Raw genomic sequence first — 25,541 nt, 5'->3', positions numbered from 1 at the left:
CTCCTAGCTGGATAACACCTCAGCTTGTGTGGTTTTATCTGCTTTGATCCACCAGAGTGGTGAGTAGCTGATATGTTTACAAATAAACCCACCAGAGTGGTGAGTAGCTGATATGATCACTGAAATTATGTTAGCAGGCCATTTTGTGGCAGGGCTGAAATGCAGTGGCTTGAATGCAGTAATTTTTGTGATTGTTAATTTTCATGGTAAGGAATGACTTTGCAATTAATTGCAATTCATCTAATCACTCTTCACGATGTAGAATGGAAATTGCTACCATAAAAACTAAAGCAGCAACATTTGTGAAAACCAAAATGTGTGCTAGTCTCAAATGTGTGGCCACGACTGTATGCTTTATGTTGTATGCTTCCATTTGATTCACGTGCTGACAGTCTGACTCGTTACCCTTTAAAGGTATCACAAATAATATAATCTGCTGCAGATCTGTATGATGCCTTAACAAGCACCTCAAGTCTGATGAACATACCACCATAACAGAACTCCAATCTTTAAAAAAAAGTAAAGACATGAAGGCTGAGGACAGTGTGGTAGCAAATCCACATCCACATCCATAACAAACATGTGCCCTGACCACCAGATCAAAGAGCCAGCTCTGTGGCACAGAAGATAGAGTAGCCATTTAACCTTCCTTATTGATGGTCTTCATTACACACCCATTAATGAGACCATATACAGACACGCACAACAAAAAAGGTGGTGGCTACAGAAAACAAGTGCAAGCACATCTAGGTCTTTTGGCTTTAAGTATCAAGTAAGTTTCAAGTATGCCTTTTACCTATCCAATCCCAGATAAATCTCAGATTATCAGGTTTTGTGCTTCAAGTAATGCAATGTGGCAAGATTAATGACAGGATATGCGCCTGAAGTTGTATGCCTCTGGAGAATTCTGCTATTGCTATGGATACCCGTTATGTAAAGTATTGTAGTCCTTTGGAGAATACCACTGTTGCTATAGTGTAAGGTGTTGTAGTCCTCTGGTGAATACTACTGCTGCTATAGTTACTTCTGTTGCTATAATGTAAGGTGTTGTAGTCCTCTGGTGAATACTACTGCTGCTATAGTTACTTCTGTTGCTGTAATGTAAGGTGTTGTATTCCTCTGGTGAATACTACTGCTGCTATAGTTACTTCTGTTGCTGTAATGTAAGGTGTTGTAGTCCTCTGGTGAATACTGATGTTGCTATAGTTACTTCTGTTGCTGTAATGTAAGGTGTTGTAGTCCTCTGGTGAATACTGCTGTTGCTATAGTTACTTCTGTTGCTGTAATGTAAGGTGTTGTATTCCTCTGTGTGTGTGTGTGTGCGTATACTCGGTCATTAAAATATTTTAAACTAGAAGGTTTAAAAAGTACTGACGCTACAATAGAGTTAACTGGCTAGTATAGGTAGCTAATATTAGCTGCAGTACTGTGCTAGCTAGCTTAGCTACCTTTGCGGATTGTCAACTTTCATTATTAGGTTTTACATGTGTGATGTTTACAGCGTGTACTGTTTCTGATACACGTTAGCTTGATTTCCGTGTGGTTGAATGAGCAGATAAATTGATTAAAATCTAAAGGGAAAAAACCTTGAACCGTGCAAGGTTTAGCAGGTTTAGCAAGTTGATATTGATGTGGAGATGGTACTTGTGGCATAATTATGATGTAATAAAGGGGCTGTGAAGTCACACAAGTTATCACATTAATCACGCCTTTCACCATTCCCATAGTACTCATTTGCTTTGTTGCTGCTTATTGTAATTGGCTGAGGTCTGTTCCCCAAAAACTAAAAGGCTTATCGATCTTTAGAATTCACATCAAAAGACGAGAGGCGCCAGAAGATATGGAACAGAGGAAAGGTGGCTGCACAAAGCTGCCACCAATAAGACCAAACCACAGTGCTCAGAAAGCAAACAATGTTCAGGTACGTGTATACACATTTTATTTAAATGCTGAAATGAAGGAGCATGTGTTTTTGAATCTTTAAATTATATGGGATACCTTAAAAATATTTGTACTGGTGCCTCAAGAAAGAAACAAATAGAAATACATTTTTAGTACATTTTAATAAAACGTTGTTTGGCTATGATGGAAGGTTGTGTATGGTTATGTGTGCTTGTGTGTCAGTATGTAGATTCTTGTGTGAAAAATACCTTGTATACTTTGTTTAGGCTCTTGATGTGGGTGTGCACAGTCCAGAAACTAGAGGCAGCACACATTTTGCTCAACTTGTTCTACCTCCAATCAATGGTAGCCATCCACTACCATTTCAGAGAAAAAAAGGTAAAGAACTATAAAGTCTATACATTCTAGAGAAAATTACATGGCAATTCATTCCTGTTGGTTTTTAACACATGGTTTCATATGAAGAGTCATAATATATTTTTAAACTGAGCCTTCTCATCTGAACATAGCTCAATTTCAAGAGGGCAAAATCAGCTGTTGCCATCTGTTAATTAATAGAACTGGATGATTCTTTAGTATAACTCTGCCCTGTAATTTTAGGTTCAGATGAGCAGCTGCAGAAGACTGGTCTGGATGGATGTCATGACATTGAAGCTTCCAAAGAGCAGCTGGAGATGGAGAGATATAATCTTGAAGCTGAGTATAAGGAACACCAAGCGCTTCTGCAGAGCCTCCTGTCAGAAAGGGATGAACTCTGCCAGTTGAACAGCGAGCAGCAGATGATAATAGCTGACTGGTTGGAAAGGGAAAACGTGCCAATGCCTGTGTGTACAAGGCGGAGTCGCCATGGCTACCAGGACCAGCTAAAAATTCTAGAGGACCTAAAGTTGCAGTGGCAGTGCAAATCACAGCTCTACCAGCAGCAAGTTGAAGAACTCCGGCCCCGGTGCCAGGAGAAGAAGAAGCAGTGGGACTGTGAATATCAAGCCTTCATCATGATGATGCAAGAAGTAGTCGTTGCGGCTCTCGCCCGGCGGCTGGGGAAGCGGGCAGCTCTTGTTGAGGTGAAACGGCTCCTTGCAGCTGAGCAGAAGACGGAGAATAAGCTCACTGCTGCAAAAATACGGAACCTTGCGCTGCAGATGAGGGTACAAAGCCGGGAAGAATCTATTAGAGAACTGGAGGAGAGGACAAAGTGTGAAAAACTGAAGTTTGAAAATGAGAATTATAAGACTATGATCTTGGAGTATGAAGAGGAGGTTATTCGAATAAAGAAAGGAATTACCAGCACTAGAGAGGTATGACGTCCTATTAAACTCAGTAGATTAAGACTAATGTGGGTGCAACTTCTGTTGATTTTTTAGATAGCCATGGAACTGTCAAGTAGACTTGAAAACATAACAAGACCCATCCCATAAATCCCACCACAAAACTTGGAAATTTCGAGCCCACATTTAAAACTGAAAATGCAGTAAATTTATTGCCACGGAGTAGGATGGGAAGATGTATTGTACAGTAGAGTCCTGAAGGCATAGAAAATAATCTCAGTATTGTGTACCTCCACTCTCAGTTCCAGTCACATCTCAAAGAAACGATCAACTTTGTGGAGCTGGAGATCCAGGCCAAACTAGCCAATCTGGCCAAGATAAAGGCAATGATCGGCAACAAGCGGAAAGCTCTGGCAGGGGTAATGATAACTAAAGACAAGCTGCGTGCAGACAATCTGCGCCTGTACCAGCGCTGCAGCCTGCTGAGAAACAAGAAGCTGCTCCAGGATTTTGAGAAGGTGAAGGATGCATGCGAGGACCTGCAGAGCCAAATAGACATTCTCAAGAGGCAGCATGAAAAGCTCTCTGTCAAGTGTAGCACAGTAAAGAGCAAGCTGAAGCAGAGCAGGCCACTGCAGCATTGTGTATAACACAGTTGAACACACACGTGTACACGTATATACACATACATGCTGTATGCTCTTTGTGCAGAGCTAAAATAAAAACAGTACACTGTTATATTTGAAAATAGTGCTGTGCCTTTTATATTTGAAAGTTGACAAAATATCTGATATATGTGTTTGTGTGTGTGTGTGTGTCTGTCTGTGTGTGTATATGTTACTTTCCAGGGAATAAAATTGTCTGTACATGTTTAAAAAATGTCAGTATAAGAAGTCAGTATAACTTTGGGAAGGAAGACTATGTTCCAAACACAAGTCACTCGTTGTCTTCCAGTGAATCAAATAAACACATCAGTATAATGGATTGTAATTGACATGGTGTGCCAGAATTGTACGTTTAGTATTCATGTTTGAAGAATTACATAACTTTTGCTCTCTTAGCCTTCATCTTTATTCAAGGCTTTATGACTTATCTTGGGATATGCATCAAACCTTACCAATGTACTGCTAGTCAGATTCTCTCCACCTAGTTCCACAGTTAAATTGTGCCAGATTCTGACATCGTTGTGCGATTCAACACAGCTGGCATGTACACTATTATAGCTGTAATTAAGGGAGCCACGCTAAAGACCACAAATTACTGAAGAAAAGATATCTGACATTTAAGGAGAGAGACTCAGAGCTGAGTCCTACTGAGAGAGCAGCTCCGTGACTTCTTCATCCAAAAGTTCAGTAGACAGGCGAATCCCAAAGTTACAATCATCTATGTTATGCTAATTTTTGCTGATATGACTTCAAAACCATCCCCACTCTAACCAATTTCTTTGGGTTTGCCAGTAACACTAGTTGACCATAGCATAAAGATAATGTTTTGTTCTGTCCTATTTGTTGATATTTCAAACTGAATAGTAAGAAAAGGCAATACACAGTGACCAATAAGCAATAAAAAGTTAATGAAAAGCTACAGACACACTGTTAAATGGGCTGACCCAGATATTTATCACCAGAGACCTAGAGCCCTAAACACTTGCCCAAGTCATTGTTTTGACTTATCTGGGTCCTAATCAGATGATTCATACTATAGCTAAGCAATTTGACCCAGGAGTACATTTCACTGTGCATCATTTTTAAAACCATGACAAAAACAATACAGTTTTCCATCTATGTCACCAGCCCAGCACACAGCCAGTCTCATCGATGGAGCTTTCATAACTTAGAAAGGACCAGCTCAATAACCGCTTGGTGCTAGATGCTATACACAAATGGTGCACTGTCTGAACTGGACCTAGAGTAGGAAATGAAAAGTAATTAACTAGTAATAGTAAAAGCATGGACTGAGAGATTTATTGAGTCCATTCTCTCTCTCGTTCCATCTCTCTCTATCTCTCTCTCTCTGAGGCATTTTCATTATTTATTGCCTAGCTAACAAATCTGCAGAGACATCTGAAGGCCTCTGAGTTCAGCTTGATAAAGAAAATGTTTTTAACCCAACAAGAACCCAATCTGTTTACTGACATGTTGAAGCTCATTATCTTAAAGAGCAGGGTCCAGCGTTGATCTGTAGGTTGCAGACCACATCTCTACCAGCTCCATTCCTGAGTCACATGCTATCAAAAAGCTAGCTCCTGCTATCACTGCAATGAGCAGGGTGCTCCAAGTTGAATGTATATAGAGGCAGCATTGTGCTTTTTGAGGAGTACTGGTCATGCAGCAGTGACATGAGAGCATCTCTCTCTTTCTCTTTCTGTCTTTTTTCAGTTTGTTGGAGGTCCACTATGGCAGTGTCACTGTCCATGGTGCTCAGTGATGTCAGTGGAAACACTGATTGAAATAGGCTACAAGTTGGTACTATTCTTTATCTGAACATGGTGATTACAATTTATAAAATGTCACCTTCACTTTCAATTTGTTTTTGCAACTACCCTCTCAGCCCTCTGGTGATTCCATCTGTTTCTTTATATCACCTGCAAATAATTAAATGTTGATGTACTAAGAGAACAAGTCATTAGAAACCAGCACTATGGACAATCACTTCCTAGAAAAATGAAAACCAAACAATTTCCATGTTCAAAAAAGTATGGGGAGTTAGAGTATAGCATGCGTCATCCACAAGTTACACAAGTTATGTTTTAAATACTGACCACATTAACAGTAACAAGCAGAGCATATCATGTGCAAGCTCTTATCATGTTCATATAAATGGCCCACCATGCCTTCTACATGCACACTGCCTCCCCCACATAGGCCAAAGGTCTGTAAAAATCTAATAAGAATGATGTATACGATATGCAATATTATAAATATGTATCCTTAAAAATACTTATAGGTAATGCTTGAAAAAATATGTGGCACCGAAGCAGCATATACCTTTTGTACTAAATTATAATACTTTCTAATAGCCATTGTAAGAAATGTTCATTTAAGAACACTGAATAAATTATCTCTAAGTCCTCATAGTGATCACAAATATAGATGCTCTGAGGAAAAAAGTCTCTGTACCTGTCCTGGGCTCTAGGATAAGCAGTTAAAAACTTTGGCTTCATCAGGGTTTTTAGTAACCAATCCAGAAACCTCTCTTCCTGCTTCTAAATTATTTTGCATGTCAAAAAATACAAAACAAAACCAGCAGTAAAAAGTCATCCTGACCATGGCATGTCAATCCCACAAAGAAGCATTTGCAGTGCTAGTTCACATCATATACGACTCATTCTTAAAGAGGGCTTAGTATTAATAAACTATGGCTTCTGATATTGATGCTGTGGACCTCTGAAGAGGGAAGCATACTTCACATCTTACAGCCCTTCCTTCAGAGGCAGCCATTTTGGTCTTCAGCTTGGCAGCATACTGGTGTGCTGTTGAGCTGCCCTCATGCATTGGCTTGATTGTAACACCCTCTTTATTTTTTAGAGCAGAGTGAAGGAAAATAGAAAGTCATCCTGTTTTCTCCCTCAGGAATGCTTTGCTAGCCAGCAGAAGACAAAGAGCCCTCCCTTGAGCAATGCTAATGGTTGTCACACTGCTCAGCTGATGTCTGTTCTAGGTTGTCTTGCTGGTAGGAGCCACTAAGTTCCTCTGGACGACGCAGCTTCCCTGGTAGAATAAAACATCAGGCACTTTTTCTGATGTTATCCTCCAGTTGTTTGCGACTCTGGTTTGAGATTGAATGGCCCACTAAAGCCTTGCGGTGTGTAAATTGGTTTCTGCATCTACTTGGTGCAAAACCAGTGCAGGCCTAACTTTAAATTGAATACTGCTTGCTGCAAGCCAGTGTGAAATTGGTTTTGAAGATTGCGTTCAGACTCTGTTCTGATCGTGGCCATGTTTGGCTCACAAGCATAACATGCTGCACTCGAATGCTCACTTCAGCTTCTGAGTCCTCCTTGAACCCGTGAGCCACTCCTCACTGCACTGAGGAGCCTCTGAGTACAAACTTTCTCATCTTCACTTCTGCAGACCTCTAAAATGGCTAGTGACAGGAAAGATTAATATTATATAAAAATTATACAAGTAAGTTTTATAATATTTTGCTGGGCAGGAAATTGTTATAGTTTCCAAGTTTTGTCTTAACAGTTACTCTTCTTGCTTATCTTTATGATCTAGTTGGAATCTTGCTAGTTAACTAGATAGGTTAGCTAGCAAGACATTTGGACAGATTCAAATCCTTGTTTTTCACAGGAAAGTTATTAATTCAGCCACAGCACAAACACATCAACCAAAATTAAAGATTGTCAATGTGCCACATTTTTGTTGTGGCTTAACATTAATGTGTGTTGTCACTTAATGATGTCTTCTCTAATTTCATAATTTTTGCTTTGCAGTTGCTGTTGTGTTGTGAATCTGGGCAGCTGTTCAAAGAGTAGGATGAGGCTTAGAACTTTTCAAGATTCTTTATTGTTGTTTTGTTGAATTACAAAATAGCTGAACAATTTCTCTAAAGTTGCTGCTCGTTTCCTTTTACCCCACAACCCATCTGTTGAACAGAAACAACAAAGTCCAGCAACTCACTTGTGGCAAGTCCAGACACTCTGACACAGTTCTCTGGTGGGGCTTTATTTCATCCATTTAATTCTTTCACTTTTTCCCCTGACATCTTGAATGCAGACAGATGTCCTGCTTTATTTAGATACTCATTCCACTGAGCAGCCTTCAGGTCTGTGCAAACAATCAGAGGAAACAATGTCCAGCAGCAGGATAATCAACATGAGAAAGGTTCAGGAATCTCCAGGACAAATATTCCATCTTGTAAAACAGCATGTTACTTTGATGAAGAGTTAAAATGTTTTTATTTTATACTCTGTAATGCTGAAGCAAAAAATCTCAAAAATGGAGATCTTGTTTAATTTATAAGATGGAAGGGGGTTGGGCTCATAGATTAATTTATGGGCCAACACAAGCCGAATGTCACAGAATGCTCGCCTGTCACGAGTCAAGTGGTTTGGCCCGCCGCGTGCAGTGGGGGGATCTTGTATGTTTGTTTTGTAGCCACGCTTCCATGGTTGGCACACACCTGCACAGGGTTTACTGTCTGTCTATTTAAACCCCTGTCAGTGTGTGCACCGTTGTTGGTCATTGTCTCTAGCTTAGTCTCTTGAGTCTCTTGTGTAAAAAATACCCATTGCAAGTAACGTCTGTGTTTGTTTTCACTGTTTCCGTATTATGTGTAGATCGTTAGTGTTAAATGTTTAATAATGTTCACTGTTATAGTTGTATGTGATTGCCACTTGTGTTTTCTGTGTTTAATGTTAATAAATGTTTCACAAAGTCAAGGGAGTCTGTGTGTCCTGGCACATGCCTTATGGCACTCAGGCCAGCAGCAACATTACAGAATGACAAACCACCACAGGACGCTTACTCCCTCGGCAAATGACGGACTTCCTAGCAGGAGGTGTGTGAGTTAATGTCTAAATGTAACATTCGTAACCATTTTTGTCTACCTTGTGTTAATGTTAAAAAGTGTTAGTGCTAAGTGTCTCTATGTTCACTGTTTGTGTTACACGAGAGTGCCACTATAGTCTTTATGTTTTATGCAAATAAATGTTTGTCCACATTGAGAGAGTCTGTGCATCCTGCTCTACTCCTTTCGGCACATGGGCCAACGCGTTACAGAATGACCAACCACCACAGGACGCCAGGTTCTTCGGCTAAAGACGGACTTCCTAGCGGGAGATGCGTAGGCACCCCCGCCCTGCTGCCTGGAAATGTAACATTCGTAACCATGTTTGTCTAGTTTGTGTTAATGTTCAAAATTGTTAGTGTTAAGTGTCTCTATGTTCACTGTTTGTGTAAATTAATTTTAGTTTGCATCTGTGGTATCTGAGTTTCTGGCATTTTTGAAAAAAGGTCAGAAGTGTTTATCACTGAAAAACTAGGTAAAATATATTGGTGCCAAAATAAGACCAATAATAAGACACATCTGCAATCACTCTCTTACATCTACATATCCATTAGTGCTAACACCAAGTGATAGCAGTGCACATACGCCATAACTGTATTTAAACAGGTTGTCAACAGCTGCAACAGTTGACAAAAAAAAAGTACTGATAGCCTATAGATATGGTGTACCCAATAAATACCACTGGCAGAGAGCGAGAGAGAGGGGGGAGATTTTAAGGTAACTGATGTAAAAGATGAGGATCTGGAGCTGGAGTAAATTTCTGGAGTGTTCTCTGTAGTGTATAAAGAACTATAAGAGCCACGAAAACAAGGCTTTGACATGAAGCAAACATATGAGACATATTCTACCAGACAAAGAGCAGTTCCACTGTACAACCACCAGGGTTGCTTTGTCATAAAAGATTAAAAGATATCATAAAAGATGTCATAAAAGATTGTTTTGTTTTGTTTTTTGATGATGATTTTTGCCATGGTTTTCTCTCTGAACTGTGAACTCTCTTCTTCTTTGTGTACTGTGAGGACGAGCGTCAGGTGCTGTGCTGATCTCCACTGTCATCCAACTCCAAACACACCTCTACCGGTGTCTCCTCATTAGATGCGCAGATCTGAATGAACTCCAACGTCCACGAACACTGCTCCTTTACTGTTGATGGTTTATATGAAATTCACAAAGAGCTGTTTGTCCAGAAAATATGAACGTGTCTGCTCAATATAAGCATACACAATATATAAAAAATATTTAGATGTATTACTCATTTCATTGTTAAGTTTAAAATCTTGTACACTCGATGATAATCTGGAATGCCATAAATTCCAGTATAACAAATGTAAAGGGGACACATCCGGTTTTAATTGGACCAAAATGCCGAAGAAATTGAGGAAGTTGATGGAGGGCAAAAAATAAAAAAGGAAACATTTAAAATTTATAAAGTGGCTGCAAAATAAGAAAGTACTACAAAGAGATTAAATGCGATCTTTGCCATCACAAAATGAAACTACACAACAGCAACTGCTGGAACTGATGTGAATGGTAGACTAACGAGCTTACTTTGATGTTTTAATGTAACTTTACAACATACAGGTGGGAGCAGCTAACACATGCAGGCTTATATGTCTTACTTTATACAACAAGTGTGGACTGAATGGCCATTTGAACTGTAAATCAAACAGATTTTTGTTCAGCACATCCACTCTTTCTGCACTGTGACAATATTTTAATGGTGCAACCTCAAATATCCAAGTGTAACAAGCAGGTTAATTGGTTTTATTCAAATCAAGTCAATTATTTGATTAAAATAAGCAAAAATAACCAGAACAGTTCACATGACCAAATTAACTTGATTAGCAAATAAACTTTACAGTTTTACTAAGTACATTCAATATTTTAGTAAGAAATGTTAAATATGTTTATTAAATTATTTAATCAATTTAGCGCTATTATGTCCCTTCAGATTTTCTCAAGTTTCTTGTCAAAAATGTCTAAGAAAGTGAGAGAGGCTTGTGTGGTGGCGATGGAAGAACTCAGAAGAAGGAAAAGAGGAAACAGACAGTTCACTGTCATAGATGAGAGTAACTTCAGGCAAAGAAGAAATGCAGGTGCATCTTTTATGTGGGTATAGAATTTTGTAGAGTCTTAATAATGTATAATGGACACACAAGTCTTCATGCTTCATACCTTTAATTATTTCATCTTGTTAATAGTTCTTAATTAACGTAATAATGCTTTACTTTTTATGTTACACAGTATGGAAGAGGGCGGATGGCTGGGGCATTGTGGAGGAGGCAGTGGGTCTCTGGGATGCTGGGTGAAAATGCTGTCCACACTAGACAAAGAGAGCCAGTTCTTCACCTAGTTCAGAGAAGGTCCAGAAGGGAACTAGTGCCACTTATCATTCAGCATGTAAGGAGGCGATCCACAATCCTCAGTGGTGAGTGGCGTGTCTACTGGCAGGCTCTGTCTCAGCTTGGCTACAGACATTACACAGTTAACCACAGTATATCATACATGGATGCTCCTACAGGGGCTCACACACAGCATATAGAGAGGACCTGGAGAACATACAAGGAAACTGTTTGGAGGTGTAGAAGTAAATGGACAGAGGAGCTGTTAAAGGATCACTGGACAGTAATAGAATGGTATGAATGGCTAGCAAAAAAAAAACACCAAAATGGTCCTCTAGGAAGATTTATTCATGATCTTGGAAAGAAGTCCTACTATGCATATTTATTAACAAGCACATTAGTATGAAGACATTAAGTCTTTTTTTAATGTGTGTATTTTACTGTTTATGTGAGACATAATCAAATAAAGCTGAAATACAATTTCAAATGTGTTATAAATAGATTAATAATGTATAGTCATTCTGAATTGTCATGTAATTCAGGATTGTTGATTAGTGTCACATTAGTGAAATTCAAGGTGAAGTAGATGCTCTTTTGAAATGTACAGCAAATAGTGATGATTTTGTTCCTAGTACTGTATAGAACAAAATACTGTCACTCCTTTCTTGTCTTTTTCATACATTTTGGTGAAATCCTTTAGATGGTGTTATTATCTCTGTCATTTTATGGAGGCAGGGAAATAAAAAATGTGTTACAGCCAGTATTTACTACTTGCAATGGTAATGTTTATCAACTTTTGTAAATGTCTATATACTGAGATTTTTTTACTTTAAGGGGGTACAACATGTTTTATAAATTATTACCAAGTCATTTATACATTTCTTAACAGACAACTTAAAATGATAAGTTTACTTGAAAGTGTGTTGTTTATAAATGACCTACAGACATTTATAGATATTCAGTATATTGAATAGTTTTCACTTTAGTGGCTGTAAAAATGCTACAGGTAATTTATATATGACAAGTAACTTAGAAACTACAGCTGCTGTTTGTTACTGTTTAACAAATCATTTGTATGGCTACATTTTTGAATTATTTTAACGGGTTCACAAAAGCTATTAGGAGTTAGGATTAGTAAAGCTATAATTTTAACAATATATTAATTAATGGTGCATATCCTCTGAATTCCTGAATTATTCACCATTAATTCTGAAAACGTAACATACATATTTACATTAAGGTGTTTAGCACACTCTTATCCAGAGTGACTTTGTTGTGCATAACACAATAGCATATTTCATAAATGCAGTTAAAACATTTGAATAAGTGCAAAATTAATGTTGAGGTAAATGCACCTTCAGTCGGTGTATGAAGACAATGAGTGACTCTAGTGTTCAGACAACCAGAGGAACTTCTAAAAAATGAAAGACTGCAGTTTTTCATTTACCATTATGTGTGTGTGTAAGCCTCAGCAGGCATGTCCACCAGTTGTGTGTGTAGAGGAGTGTGTGTTTTCCTTGCAGACTCAGGTGTTCCTCCAGGACACAGGAGGCTATTCTAGCTCACACACACACACTGAGGTATAGCGATAAAGCCTAAACCCTGCATAGAGGGGCTCAGTGAATGTGGAGTGGAGTGTGTGTAAGTGTGTGAGTGTGTGTGTGTGAGAGGAGACTCTGTAGAAGGACAGAGTGCCGGCAGGCCAGTCCAGATACACTCCTACTCTGTTGGAGCTGGAGGGGGCAGAGATGTCAGTTTCCTTCTTATTGTGACAGACAGTGTAACTGTTATTAAAGCAGATCAGACTCCAGGACTTTATATTAGATCCAAACCTACAGTCATCACTGCCTCCTTTCCTGCTGATTCCTTTATATGTCACTGATATTTCAGCCCCTCCCCCACTCCACTCAACCTCCCAGTAACAGCGTCCAGTCAGACTCTCTCTACACAGAACCTGAGGAAAGACATCAAATCTCTCTGGATGATCAGGATATGACTGCTGCTGCTCCCACACACACGTCACCTTTCTGTTCCCCTCAGACAGAGAGAGACGTCTGTGTGCTGTGTTTGGGTCCAGTGTGAGATCACACACATCTGCACACAAGAAGAGACATTAGAGGAGAGATCACAAATACTGTGTGTGTGTGTACATTACATTTGCTTCTTACATTTTATTAGGCCTGGTTTGATTCTGATCTTCGCCATGTGCTCAAACCTAAAGAAAACACAAAGGACATTTTAAATTCTGAAATACCTATTTGTTCTGTTTTATACACAAGCAAACACAAAATCTCTCTCTCTCAAAAAATAGTTCTGTCTGTCTCACACACACACACACACACACACACACACACAACAGATAATAGTTCTCTCTCTCTCTCTCTCACACACACACACAGATAATTCTGTCTCTCTCTCTCCCTCTTTCACACACACACAGAAAATAGTTCTGTCTCTGTCGCACACACACAGGCATACATCTTGCTCTCTCTCACAGACACACACAAAAAAAACATACACACAGATACACATGCAGTCATACATTTCTCTCACACACACACGCAAGCATACATCTTTCTCTCAGACACACACACACACACACACACACACACACACAGACTGACAGTCTCTCTCTCAAACACAAGGACACACACAGATGCAGGAATACATCTCTCTCCCTCAAAAATGCGCTTGCACACAAAAACACAAGTGCATGCATATATCTCTCTCTCAGACACACAGACAAGCATACACACACACACACGCATACAACTCTCTCAGACACAGACACACACACGAAGATACACATATACACACGTCTTTCTCAGACATACACACACGCAGGAATACTTCTCTCTCAGACACACACACCTCTCTCGCTCAGACACACACACGTATACATCTCTCTCTTAAGACACACATGCAGAAACACACAGACATACATCTCTCTCTCTGAAACAAAAACCCACAGAGCCTTTTCCTCTAAAGCTCCCACACTATGGAATAATCTTAAATGTTTGAGATTTTCAATATTTAAGGCTGAAAACATATCTACTTATTATTAACTACTTCCCATCTTAGGTAAAGGTGTAGATCTGGGGGTCCATGGGCATTGAGAGTTCTGGTAAACTGGGATGTGATGATGCTGTCACTTCACCTCTCTTTTGTCTCTCTTTTTGTAGTTTGTTGACAGAGAGCGGCGGAGTGTTGATCATGCCTGTGGTTCCTTTTAGCTGTGCTGCCATAGCTACATCTGCCAAAGTCCATCTTTGCACGTTATAGTTTCCTAATTTATACATCCTCTACCTGGACATGCCTAACCTCTCTGAGGTTCACCTACCCCTGATGTCATGATGTTACTTTCTCAGCTGCCATGGTTCCTCCCACCACCACCCCCTGATGCCCCCTGTTGTAGCCCCCCACACCTCCACCCCAGACAACTACTTCTCCATTGCCCTTCATGGATGATCTCGTACAGGAAGAGTTTCGGTCATGTGCACACCGTCGGGACCAGACTAGGACTTCTAGAAAACCAGACTAGACATTAATTGCTTATTGTCACCCCAACCAAACAGACACAAACACTCCTCACCACTGGACTCACACCCTCCTTCTGTAAATGGGGGCTGAACTTTCTACCAGACAGAATCAGTGAGTCAGAACTGGCAGTGTACATCCAGCACAGGGACCCTCCAGGACTGTGAACACTGGGACTCCCCAGGACTGTGTGGCCACCCAGTATAACACCAGCATCATGAAACTGGTTTGACTGATCACTGGGGGGGATGAGACAGCATACAGGAGGGAGGTGACAGACATGGTGATACCGTGTCATGACAACCATCTTTCCATGAATGCAGACAAGTCCAAGATGATGATTATTGACCCAAGGAGGAAGGAGAAGCAGCACACACCACTACAGACAGAAGAGATGGAGGTGGAGAGGGTGAACTCCTTCACATTCCTGGAGTTCACATCAGTGAGGACCTCACCTGGACCCACAACATACACCACATCATAAAGAAATCCCAAAAGTATCTGCTGTGTCCTCTGTTTATGTACGATACACAGCATGACCTGCAGGTAAACACTCTCCTGACATCAGAACTCTGAAAACATTCAGCTCTTGTTCACATGTTTATTGACGTCAGAAGGAAACGTGAAAATGAATCACATGAAAGACCAATCAGCAACACGCCGGCCACAACACACAATGCACCAAACTTCACAGAGAATAACACTGTCCACCAAATAATGATTTGTGATTACAAATAACAATAAAAAACTACACACACCCACGATGCTTTCAAAAGGTATGAGATGTACACAGACAACTGGATTAGCACGGATATAATAACTATACAGTGCCTCCAATAGTATTCAACCTCCTGTAGGTTTACACATTTGGAGTTAACTTAGCATTGTGAAATTTGGACTGTAGATGGGCCTGGACATGTGAAATGCACTGCAGCAAAAAAGAATGTTATTTCTCTGTTTATTTATTTATTTATTTTTAATTTTGCTAAGTTTGCCAGAGGGTCAATTATTATTCAACCCCTCAAACCACCAGAATTCTGTTTGGTTCCCTAAAGTATTAAGACGTAATCGATGTATTAAGAACAATGAGCTTCACGTGCTTGGATTAATTTTCTGTTTTTTCCCGCCATTTCTGACTATAAAATCCCCTCCCCAAACAAATGAACAGCACTCATACATGGTCAACATGGGAAAGACTAAGGAGCATTCCAAGGCCATCAGAGACAAAATTATGGAGGGTCACAAGGACAACAAGGAGGGAGCTCTAGGAAGATCTCATGGTGGTGGGGACATTGGTTTCAATAAATTCCATAAGTAAAGTACTCCACTGCAATGGTCTCCATTCCAGGCAAGCCCATAAGATACCTTTACTTTCAAAGTGTCATGTGAATGCCTGTCTAAAGTTTGCTCATGATCACTTGGAGGACTCTGAGGCAGACTGGTTCAAGGTTCTCTGGTCTGATGAGACCAAGATCTACATCTTTGGTGCCAACCACACCCAGGGTGTTTGGCGAGAGGATGGCACTGTATATAACCCCAAGAATACCATCCCTACAGTCAAGCATGGTGGGGTTAACGTCATGCTGTGGGGCTGCTTCTCAGCCAAGGGGCCCGGCCAAATGGTCCACATCCACGGGAAGATGGATAGCACAGCCTATCTGGAGATTTTGGCCAAAAATCTCTGCTCCTCTTTCATGGATCTTAAGATGGTTCGTCATTTCATCTTCCAACAGGACAATGACCCCAAGCACATGGCCAATAAAACCAAGGCTTGGTTTAAGAGGGAAAAAGTATTGCAGTAGCCTAGTCAGTCTCCTGACATTAACCCAATTGAAAACTTGTGGAAGGAACACAAGATCAAAGTCCACAAGAGACCTAGACAACTTGGAGAAGATCTGCATGGAAGAGTGGGCCAAGATTACTCCAGAGACCTGTGCTGGCCAGATCAGGTCTTATAAAAAACTATTAATAGCTGAAATTGCAAACAAGGGTTATTCGGCAAAATATTAAATCTAAGGGTTGAATAATAATTGACCCTAAATTTTATGTTTAAAATGTATTATAATTTGAGCAACTTGTACTTTTTGTTTGTAATATTCAGGCATCTGTTAATAAATGCTACTCTTGTTCAAAGTTTGAAGGCTCTGAATTATATGCAACTTGTTGAATTTGCTGAAACTGTAGGGGGTTTAATACTACTTGGAGGCACCGAAACTGGGAGTTGTTCTCTCACTCTGCGATCGCTACACGCATGAACCGACTCACTGCTACTGACACCCTGTGGTTCTCAAATGAATTACAACTAACCTAAAAAAATGGAACAGAGTTTATAAACTCCTGACAGAACAGCATCTGTACTTCCTGAGGAAGCTGAGGAAATGTAGCATGTCTCAGCAGTTCCTACAGGAGAACGATAGAGTGAACTCATCAGTGCCACCACAGTATGAAATGGGAACTGCACTACTCAGGAATAGAAGTCTAATTTTTCATCATCATTTTCTCATTCTCACTTTCATAAACACACACAGAGACACCAACACAGAAACACATGCACATAGAAACATACACACACACGTGAGCACATACAAACGCACACACATACACATGCACATACTATAACGTGCCATACCTGAGTGTGTCCAGTCTGCAGTGGGGATCCTCCAGTCTAGCAGAGAGCAGCTTCACTCCTGACTCTCCTGGGTGGTTGTACGTCAGATCCAGTTCTTTCAGGTGGGAGGGGTTTGACCTCAGAGCTGAAGCCAGAGAAGAACAGCCTTCCTCTGTGATCATACATCCAGACAATCTGCAGAAAGGAGGGAAACAGAGGGAGACAGAGAGAGAGTGAGATGCATTTCTAGACCAGCCTGCATAGGGCTGCTAGAAAGGCTGGTAACTGTAGTGGAGGCCTCACACTGTGCTTATAATAAACTACTGACATGGTGAGGTCTCATATTCATTCCTCACCCAGGACTCTACACCACCAAACACCCTCCACAGTAATAACCCTAATAAACCTGATCTGTGTAATGGCCCGTGTCCTGCAGGGCAAGGAGCAGGACATACAGACATTTATTAATGCATGAAACAGACAACGGCACTCACATATATCGTAAACAGTGAACATGAGTGTTCATGTTGGCCAAGTTTGAAATCTGAACAAGAACATGAACAATCACTGACAATGATGCACCAACAGGATTTAAATACACACGGACATAACGAGTCTAAACCAGGTGCAGGTGTGTGCTAAACATCATGAGTGTGGTTACAAATGAGACAATTTGCATGCGGCGGGTCGTTCCAGTGGGGAAGGGAGCTTACCGTGACAACTTACTTAGCTCTGAGATTTGACATAATACAAGATAAATGTATGTGCACAAGCACGGAAAAGGGGAATGTTTTATATGATCCATTAAAAAACACTCTGCTTAAATGATCAGAAATTTTGTATTTTAGACAAAGAAATGAGGCAACAAATCAGATAAACTGAACAAAAAACACATTTATATTTGTTTCAATTGAACTGAAGCATTATAAACAGTAAATGATACTTGTGTCAATCTGTATAATTAAAAAAAACATTTCAAACAGTAGTTATATTGGCCCTGAACTAAACAGTGTGAGGTCTGGTTTACTGTGTATAAACAGTAATTATATTGGTCCTGATCTAAACAGTGTGACGTCTGGTTTGCTGGTTGGCAAAGAATTTTAGCACCAAATGCCCAGTTGAGGCCTGCAGAACATATTTATTGGGGGGACAGATGGGACCAGTGAACATCTTGTGGTGACACACTAAAATGGCCTTACAGCACAGAAGAATTTCAGGGTACACAAGTTAATACAGTGGTAAAACCACTATTATAGTGTATAATAAACTACATACTGTTTGATTCCTTATCAGATTATGACTTCATAATCATTAATTAACTCATCAGATTACAATTTCAAAGAATCATCACCAATAAATCAAGGGTGGGGGTTACATAAACAAATATTATTAGCTGAGAAAGGTTTCATTTCTGTCCAGCACTTAATATATCTCTTACAAGTATCTTCCATTATTTGATTCATACTCTCGAAAAAGGTTGTATTTCAAGATTCCAAAAATTCTACGTGATTATAATTCTATGTGTGGTTATATTTCTACGTGTGGTTATATTTCTAAAAGTAGTTATAATTCTACGTGTGGTTAAAATTCTACGTGTATTATGTCATATCAAATAATGAATTATGGATGCAGAAATGTCTGATCTAAGGTTTTGATGTAATTACAAAATACCACACACACACACACACACACACACACACACACACACACCGCTACTTCACACAACTAATTTAGTCACAAAAATCAACCATTTACATTAACACACAAAAAACAACTAAACGAGTCAGCAGACCTGTGGGGCTACAGTGAGAGTGGACACAGCTGACACTACAGCAGACCTGTGGGGCTACAGTGAGAGTGGACACAGCCGATACTACATCAGACCTGTGGGGCTACAGTGAGAGTGGACACAGCTGACACTACATCAGACCTGTGGGACTACAGTGAGAGTGGACACAGCTGACACTACATCAGACCTGTGGGACTACAGTGAGAGTGGACACAGCTGACACTACATCAGACCTGTGGGGCTACAGTGAGAGTGGACACAGCTGACACTACAGCAGAGCTGTGGGGCTACAGTGAGAGTGGACACAGCTGACACTACAGCAGAGCTGTGGGGCTACAGTGAGAGTGGATACAGCTGACACTACAGCAGAGCTGTGGGGCTACAGTGAGAGTGGACACAGCTGACACTACAGCAGACCTGTGGGGCTACAGTGAGAGTGGACACAGCTGGCTCCTCTGTCTCTGTCTGCTGTGTTCACTCTCTTCCATGTCCTCCTCCTGGACACTTTCACCATCAAGTTCTTCTGTCTTTTCTCTCTCATGCTGTCTTCTTACTAAAGATGGTTGCCATGGCAATAGCATTACTCTTTCTCTTCATCCTGGTCTATTTCTGTCTCTATATATTAACCGGAAAGAAACAAATCATGAGAATTTTATATCCTAACCAGTTCATCAGATTTAAGGAAACTAACAAGCCTCATTAGCTTTGTACTTCACACACCCAGCATGCCACACCCACCCACCCACACACCTCACTCCTCTCCTCCTAATCTCCTGATTACTGACTACCTGTGTATTGTTTGTCTCATTCTTACACTCTTGTAATTAAGTCCACAGGTACACTCATCCATTGCTGAACATTGTTCCTCACTACTGTGTTCAGACATTCTGAGTTTACTACCAGCTGTCTGCTCAGTTTTTCTCTCTATTACCTCCCTGTCTTCTACCATCACTGTTCTATTTTCTTTTGATGTTTCTGGCTTGACAAAAAAATTTATCAGCCAACATTCACTCCTAAGTCAAGCTAATATGACATTAGTGTGAGGTATCCAGGTGTATTAACCAGCAATATACTGTAACTTGGCAAGCTTAAGGTTACTAATATTAGCCAGCTACATGTTTCATAAAAATGTAGAGAGAGAGACCACAGGTTTATCTTAAGGAATAACCAGTAAACTTCTCAATTCTGTTGAATGAATATTCACCTGTTGTTTTCCTTTCCTCCAGCATGGCTGTCAGTTCAGCTCACCTCAACATGTGTTGAACACACGGTGTAAATCATAATGAGAACAGGGTCTCCCACCCCAAAACAAGAGAACTGAGCGCTTGTAAAAGTTTCCTGTAATGTGGCCAGAACCTCAATTGTTCTACTTTAAATCTGCTAATTAAGATTTTAAGGGTTTATACTTGCAGAGAGATTAGAATGACTGGTGGTTACAGTGTTTCCATACATAAACTACATAAAATCACTCGGTTTTAACTGAAATTCTTGCATTAGAATGCCTTATGTTACAACACTTTATGGAGTTCCTGAATATATTCATTCTGTAAGACATTTTGCAGAATTTCTGTGCTCATGTGACCAAAAATGCAGCTTGTGGACAAAATGCTAAAGCAGCAATGTAATAAATACACCTGTACATGTGGACAAGGACTCATCTGTGTCTCCTCTTTACAATGTTATGTTTCTCTTCTAGATGTTGAAAATCTGCATCACAAATTTAACTCTGTGTCTCCACAGTGTAGTCATTTAATGAAACCCAGCTAGTTTCAACGGTGAACTATATTTGCAAATATTTAAGGACCTTATGCTCTGCCCCCTCACTAACTGGTACTGAACTGCTTCTTGTAGTGCCTTGTACTGAACTGTTTCTAGAAGTATCTGGTACTGAACTGCTTCTAGGAGGGTCTGGTTCTGAACTGCTTCTAGGAGGGTCTGGTACTGAACTGCTTCTAGTAGTGTGTAGTACTGAACTCCTATGAGTGTCTGATACTGAACCATCTTCATTCACCTTCATCTTCCACTAAAAGGACACTGACCTTTTAAGAATTCTTCTACAGTGTCACCACACCTTACTACCTTTTTTGCATTCAAAAATAGTCACAGAACCTCACCTGAGAATCTCCAGTTTACAGTGTGAACTCTCCAGTCCAGCACAGAGCTGCTCCACTCCTGAATCCTGCAGGTCATTGTAATTCATCTCCAGCTCTCTCAGTGAGTTTTCTGTTTGTAGAATTGATGTGAGAGATTTGCAGGACTCTTCAGTGAGACCACAGCCAGATAGTCTGTAAATGAAAAGCAAATACAATAAATAATGTAGTTTAGGCAGAGGATGCTGAATTGCAAGATCTGAACTACTGATCAAATTTAAAGTGGAACATGAAAGTTCTGGAGCACACTGATAAATCATCAGCCTTTTAATTTTACAAACACACTACCGTGTTTTCATCAGAGTCAAAATATATGAAAACATGACAAATAACATACATTAGCAACCTAATACAGGTGAACAAATAATGATAACTGGTTCATAATTCAATGAATGTGACTTTCCCTAATCAGAGTCCAAATATAACAGAAAACAAAGGCAACAAATCTCATCCAATGTTCCACAAATACCAAAACACTAATATACAAACAGGCAGAAAATATTGTTGGAAGACATCCAGAGTATTGTTTTATTTAACAATTTTGTCTCCCGTATCTTCTAAAAGAGGCTGAAGTTAGAGTAGCACTATATATATATATATATATATATATATATATATATATATATATATATATATATATATATATATATATATATATAATATAATCACATGATTGTGAGGTTCCATATAGTGGACTGTAAGAGCTGAAGTTGAGGTTTGTGTTTTATGGTTTACATGCTGCTTTTCCTCAAGGGAGCTTTTAACCTACTGCTCCCAAAGTACAAAGCAGCTGATAAGAGGACCTTATGCCCTGCCTCCTCTCTAACTACACACCATCTTATAAAAGGACCTTATGCCCCACACTCTCTAACTACAAATTTCTTATAAGAAGGTGTTATGACCTGCCCTCTCTCTAAGAAGCCAAATGCCACATGTTGCTGTTAAACTTCAGTTCAACTTAATTCCTATACTTGTGTTTAATTGCCTTCATTGTTCTCCAGAGTGACTAGCTGGCTGTCTTGAATTCTGTCATGGCCCTGGAATTGAACACACTGCATTGCACATCAAGAGTAGAGTGAACTCTCCAGGATTTCTCCTTAGGGTAGAATTTTATTTATTTATAAAACAAATGTCTTCTATGCATGTCCTGATAAACCCACAAACTGATTCTTGTACTCCTTGATGTTGTACAGGTGTAAAATTTAGCAGGGACGAGATGAGAGGAAGGATGCAGGAGTTCTTTATAGTAACGAGACACGGGAGGCTAACATGGAGTCTAAAACAGATGTGTAGCATGAGGGACACACTAAGGCAAACCAAAACATGAATTAGACAAAAGGAAAGGAAAAGACATTGACAGAGAAAATGACAAATGACTGATTAACAAAACATCACCTGCACAGAAGTAGGTAGGATTCGAGAATTAACCAGTAAGTAACACTGGCAGCAACTGTGATAGTGAAAGCAAATCTACAAGAAACCAAACAACCCAATATAACTGATGACCTGGAAAACAAAACCCAGGGCTTAAATAACTGAGACTGATGAAGACTAACCAGACACAGAAGAACTTGATTACAGGTGGGGATACAGGCCAGGGGGTGTAACAGAATGAAACCAGAATAAGGAAGCATGACAAAACAGAGCCAGAGCAAAACCAGGGACAGAAATCAAAACAAGCACTTGAAGGCATCTGGGAGACTCACTGCCGTTACATGGATCACACAGAGCTGTGTGCGTCACTGCCTGTTACACGGATCACACAGACTTGTGAATCTCACTGCATGTTACACTGATCACACAGAGCTGAACTGTGTTTAGGTTTAACCCAACATTTAAACCAACTATTTACTATTATACTATGACAAAATATTTAAACAATGATTAATGTTTCAGATTAAGTCGTATTAACACCTACACTTTTATAAAGTGTGTCAGATTAAGTGATATTAACACTTTTATAAAGTATCCACTCATCATCAGCACTAGTGAATATCTGTGATAAAGTTTGAAAACTGCCAACAGGGAGAAATATCTGTGTATGTGTTTTTGTGTGTGTGTGTGTGTGTGTGTGTGTGTGTGTGTGTGTGTGTGTGTGTGTGTGTGTGTGTGTGTGTGTGCGTGCGCGCATGCGTGCATGCGTATGCGTGTGTCTACACAACGATAGTTCATACTTGAACACTTTTGGATGTTACACTGCAGCACATTTTCTCTGGCTGTTTTACTAAGAGTGTGAACTATAAACACTGTTGGCCACTGTTTTAAAGGGAGGACCATTCTCAACACACAGACACACAACTACCCATGACATCAAATATCATTTAACCATCATTAATACATTTAGACTAATGAAACACTGGACATTCCAGCGTTCTACAACTTTATAGGAAACTTTATGAGTTAACTTAAGCACCTGGTATTGGAGCCTTCAATCACCTACATGTGCTTTAATGTAGGATCTCTCTAATATTCTCTCTCACTCTCCTTTTCATTTTTCACAGAAGGCCTGAGTCAAGCACATCCAGTGCTACACCCACTGTTCATCTCTAAATGAAAATACTCACATGGCTTTTCTGGATACTTTGACCACTGGCAGCAGTCTTAGCAGACATTCCTCTGATGGGTCATATTTCCTCAGGATAAATTCATCAAGCTCCTCTTCAGAGTTCAGCAACACAAACACCAGAGCTGACCACTGAGCAGGAGAGAGTCTGGCTCCATGGAGACGATGGTCACCTCCTCTGCATAGGTATGTTTGGACTTCCTGCACTAGAGAATGATCATTCAGTTCATTCAGACAGTAGAACAGATTAATGGATTTCTCTGGAGAGGGTTTCTTCCTGATCATCTTCTTGATGTACTTGACTGTTTCCTCTTTGCTGTGAGAGCTTCTTCCTGTCTGTGTCATTAGGCCTCGTAAGAGAGTCTGATTGGACTCCAGTGAGAGACCCAGAAGGAAGCGGAGGAAAAGGTCCAGGTGTCCATTTTGACTCTGTAAGGCCTTGTCCACTGCACTGTTGAGGAAGACAGACATTGGGGTTTTGGAAATACTGAAAAATCCAGGGTGTTTCTGTTGTAGCACATTGGTGTTGGTGGAGATGAAGGACATAAACACATATACAGCAGCCAGAAACTCCTGAACACTCAGATGTACAAAGCTGAACACCTTCCCCAGCTGGAGCTCAAACTCCTGTCTGAAGATCTGAGAACACATTCCTGAATACACTGACATTTCTCTGACATCAATGCCACTATTTCTCAGGTCTTCCTCATAGAAGATCAGGTTGCCTTTTTCCAGCTGTTGGAAAGCCAGTTTTCCCAGTGCCAAAACATGCTCTCTCAGGTGGTTTGGGTGAGAGAGACTTTGTCTTTTTGTACTTCGTCCATACTTCTGGTCCGTGTGTTTGATCTGAAAGATCAGGAAGTGTGTGAACATCTGAGTCAGAGTCTTGGGGATCTCACCACTCTCTGCTTCACCTAACATTGTCTCTAGAACTCTGGCTGCAATCCAACAGAAAACTGGAATGTGGCACATGACGTAGAGGCTTCTTGATGACTTCATGTGTGTGATGATTCTATTGGCCAGGCCCTGATCACTGATTCTCTTCCTGAAATATTCCTCTTTCTGAGGGTCATTGAAGCCTCGTAAATCTGTTACCTGGTCAACACACTCAGGAGGGATCTGATTGGCTGCTGCTGGTCGAGAGGTTATCCAGAGTAGGGCAGAGGGAAGCAGATTCCCCTTGATGAGGTTTGTCAGCAGCACATCCACTGAGGTCACCTCTGTTACATCCCACAATCTCTCATAGTTCTTGAAATCTAGAGGAAGTCGACACTCATCCAGACCATCAAAGATGAACAGTATTTTGTAGTTTGTATAATATTTGGGTTTTAATTCACATGTTTCTGGAAAAAAGCAATGAAGAAGCTGCACCAGACTGAACTTTTTCTCCTTCATCAAATTCAGCTCCCTAAAAGGAAGTGGAAATATGAAGAGAACATCCTGATTTGCTCTTCTTTCAGACCAGTCCAGTATGAACTTCTGCACAGAGACTGTTTTACCAATTCCAGCCACTCCTTTAGTCAGCACAGTTTTGATGGCTTTGTTTTGTCCTGGTAAGGGTCTAAAGATGTCATTGCATTTGATGGGTATCTCCTGTGTTTCTGGTCTCCTGCATGCTGCCTCAATCTGTCTCACCTCATGTTCATTATTGGCCTCTCCACTCCCTCCCTCTGTGATGTAGACCTCTGTGTAGATCTCATTCAGAAGTGCTGTGGTTCCCTGCTGTGAGATTCCTTCATGAATCTTCTGACATTTGTTCCTCAGTTTGGATTTGAGCTTTCTGTGGCAAGCAGGGGCCAGTTCTGATAAAAGAGGAAGACATCACATGTTAATCTCTTTTAGGATCATTCATAATAGACCCATTACAG

The 25,541-nt window shown here is 40.3% G+C and overlaps 2 protein-coding genes across 2 annotated transcripts in view; one reads left to right on the top strand and one right to left on the bottom strand.

Annotated features, from left to right (window-relative positions):
* Positions 1–1,840: 1,840 nt before the first annotated feature.
* On the top strand, positions 1,841–3,851 carry LOC118241309 (coiled-coil domain-containing protein 96-like). Its single transcript, XM_035525961.1, has 4 exons — positions 1,841–1,921; positions 2,169–2,247; positions 2,503–3,200; positions 3,473–3,851. Exons 1-4 carry the CDS (start codon positions 1,841–1,843, stop codon positions 3,818–3,820), a joined length of 1,206 nt encoding a protein of 401 aa, XP_035381854.1. The 3' UTR covers positions 3,821–3,851.
* Positions 3,852–12,578: 8,727 nt separating this feature from the next.
* LOC113568603 (NLR family CARD domain-containing protein 3-like) overlaps positions 12,579–25,541 on the bottom strand; it is a 42,109-nt gene continuing 29,146 nt past the window's right edge. The window contains exons 10-14 of the mRNA XM_035526025.1: positions 23,675–25,475; positions 21,075–21,245; positions 17,193–17,366; positions 13,195–13,241; positions 12,579–13,120 (exon numbers count right to left, since the gene is read on the bottom strand). Coding sequence (XP_035381918.1) covers positions 12,579–13,120; positions 13,195–13,241; positions 17,193–17,366; positions 21,075–21,245; positions 23,675–25,475 — 2,735 coding nt within the window. The remainder of the gene's footprint in view (positions 13,121–13,194; positions 13,242–17,192; positions 17,367–21,074; positions 21,246–23,674; positions 25,476–25,541) is intronic.

Source organism: Electrophorus electricus, chromosome 5 (genome assembly GCF_013358815.1).
Source record: "Electrophorus electricus isolate fEleEle1 chromosome 5, fEleEle1.pri, whole genome shotgun sequence".
In the NCBI taxonomy this organism is placed as follows: domain Eukaryota; kingdom Metazoa; phylum Chordata; class Actinopteri; order Gymnotiformes; family Gymnotidae; genus Electrophorus; species Electrophorus electricus.
The sequence above is the reverse complement of the archived record's forward strand: the minus strand, read 5'-3'. Positions and strand labels throughout refer to the sequence as shown.

Coding starts and splice junctions, on each gene's coding strand:
- LOC118241309 (XM_035525961.1), top strand. CDS start 1,841: ATGGAACAGAGGAAAGGTGGCTGCACAAAGCTGCCACCAATAAGACCA. Junction 1,922..2,168: donor AGAAAGCAAACAATGTTCAG/GTACGTGTATAC, acceptor TACTTTGTTTAG/GCTCTTGATGTGGGTGTGCA. Junction 3,201..3,472: donor GAATTACCAGCACTAGAGAG/GTATGACGTCCT, acceptor CTCCACTCTCAG/TTCCAGTCACATCTCAAAGA.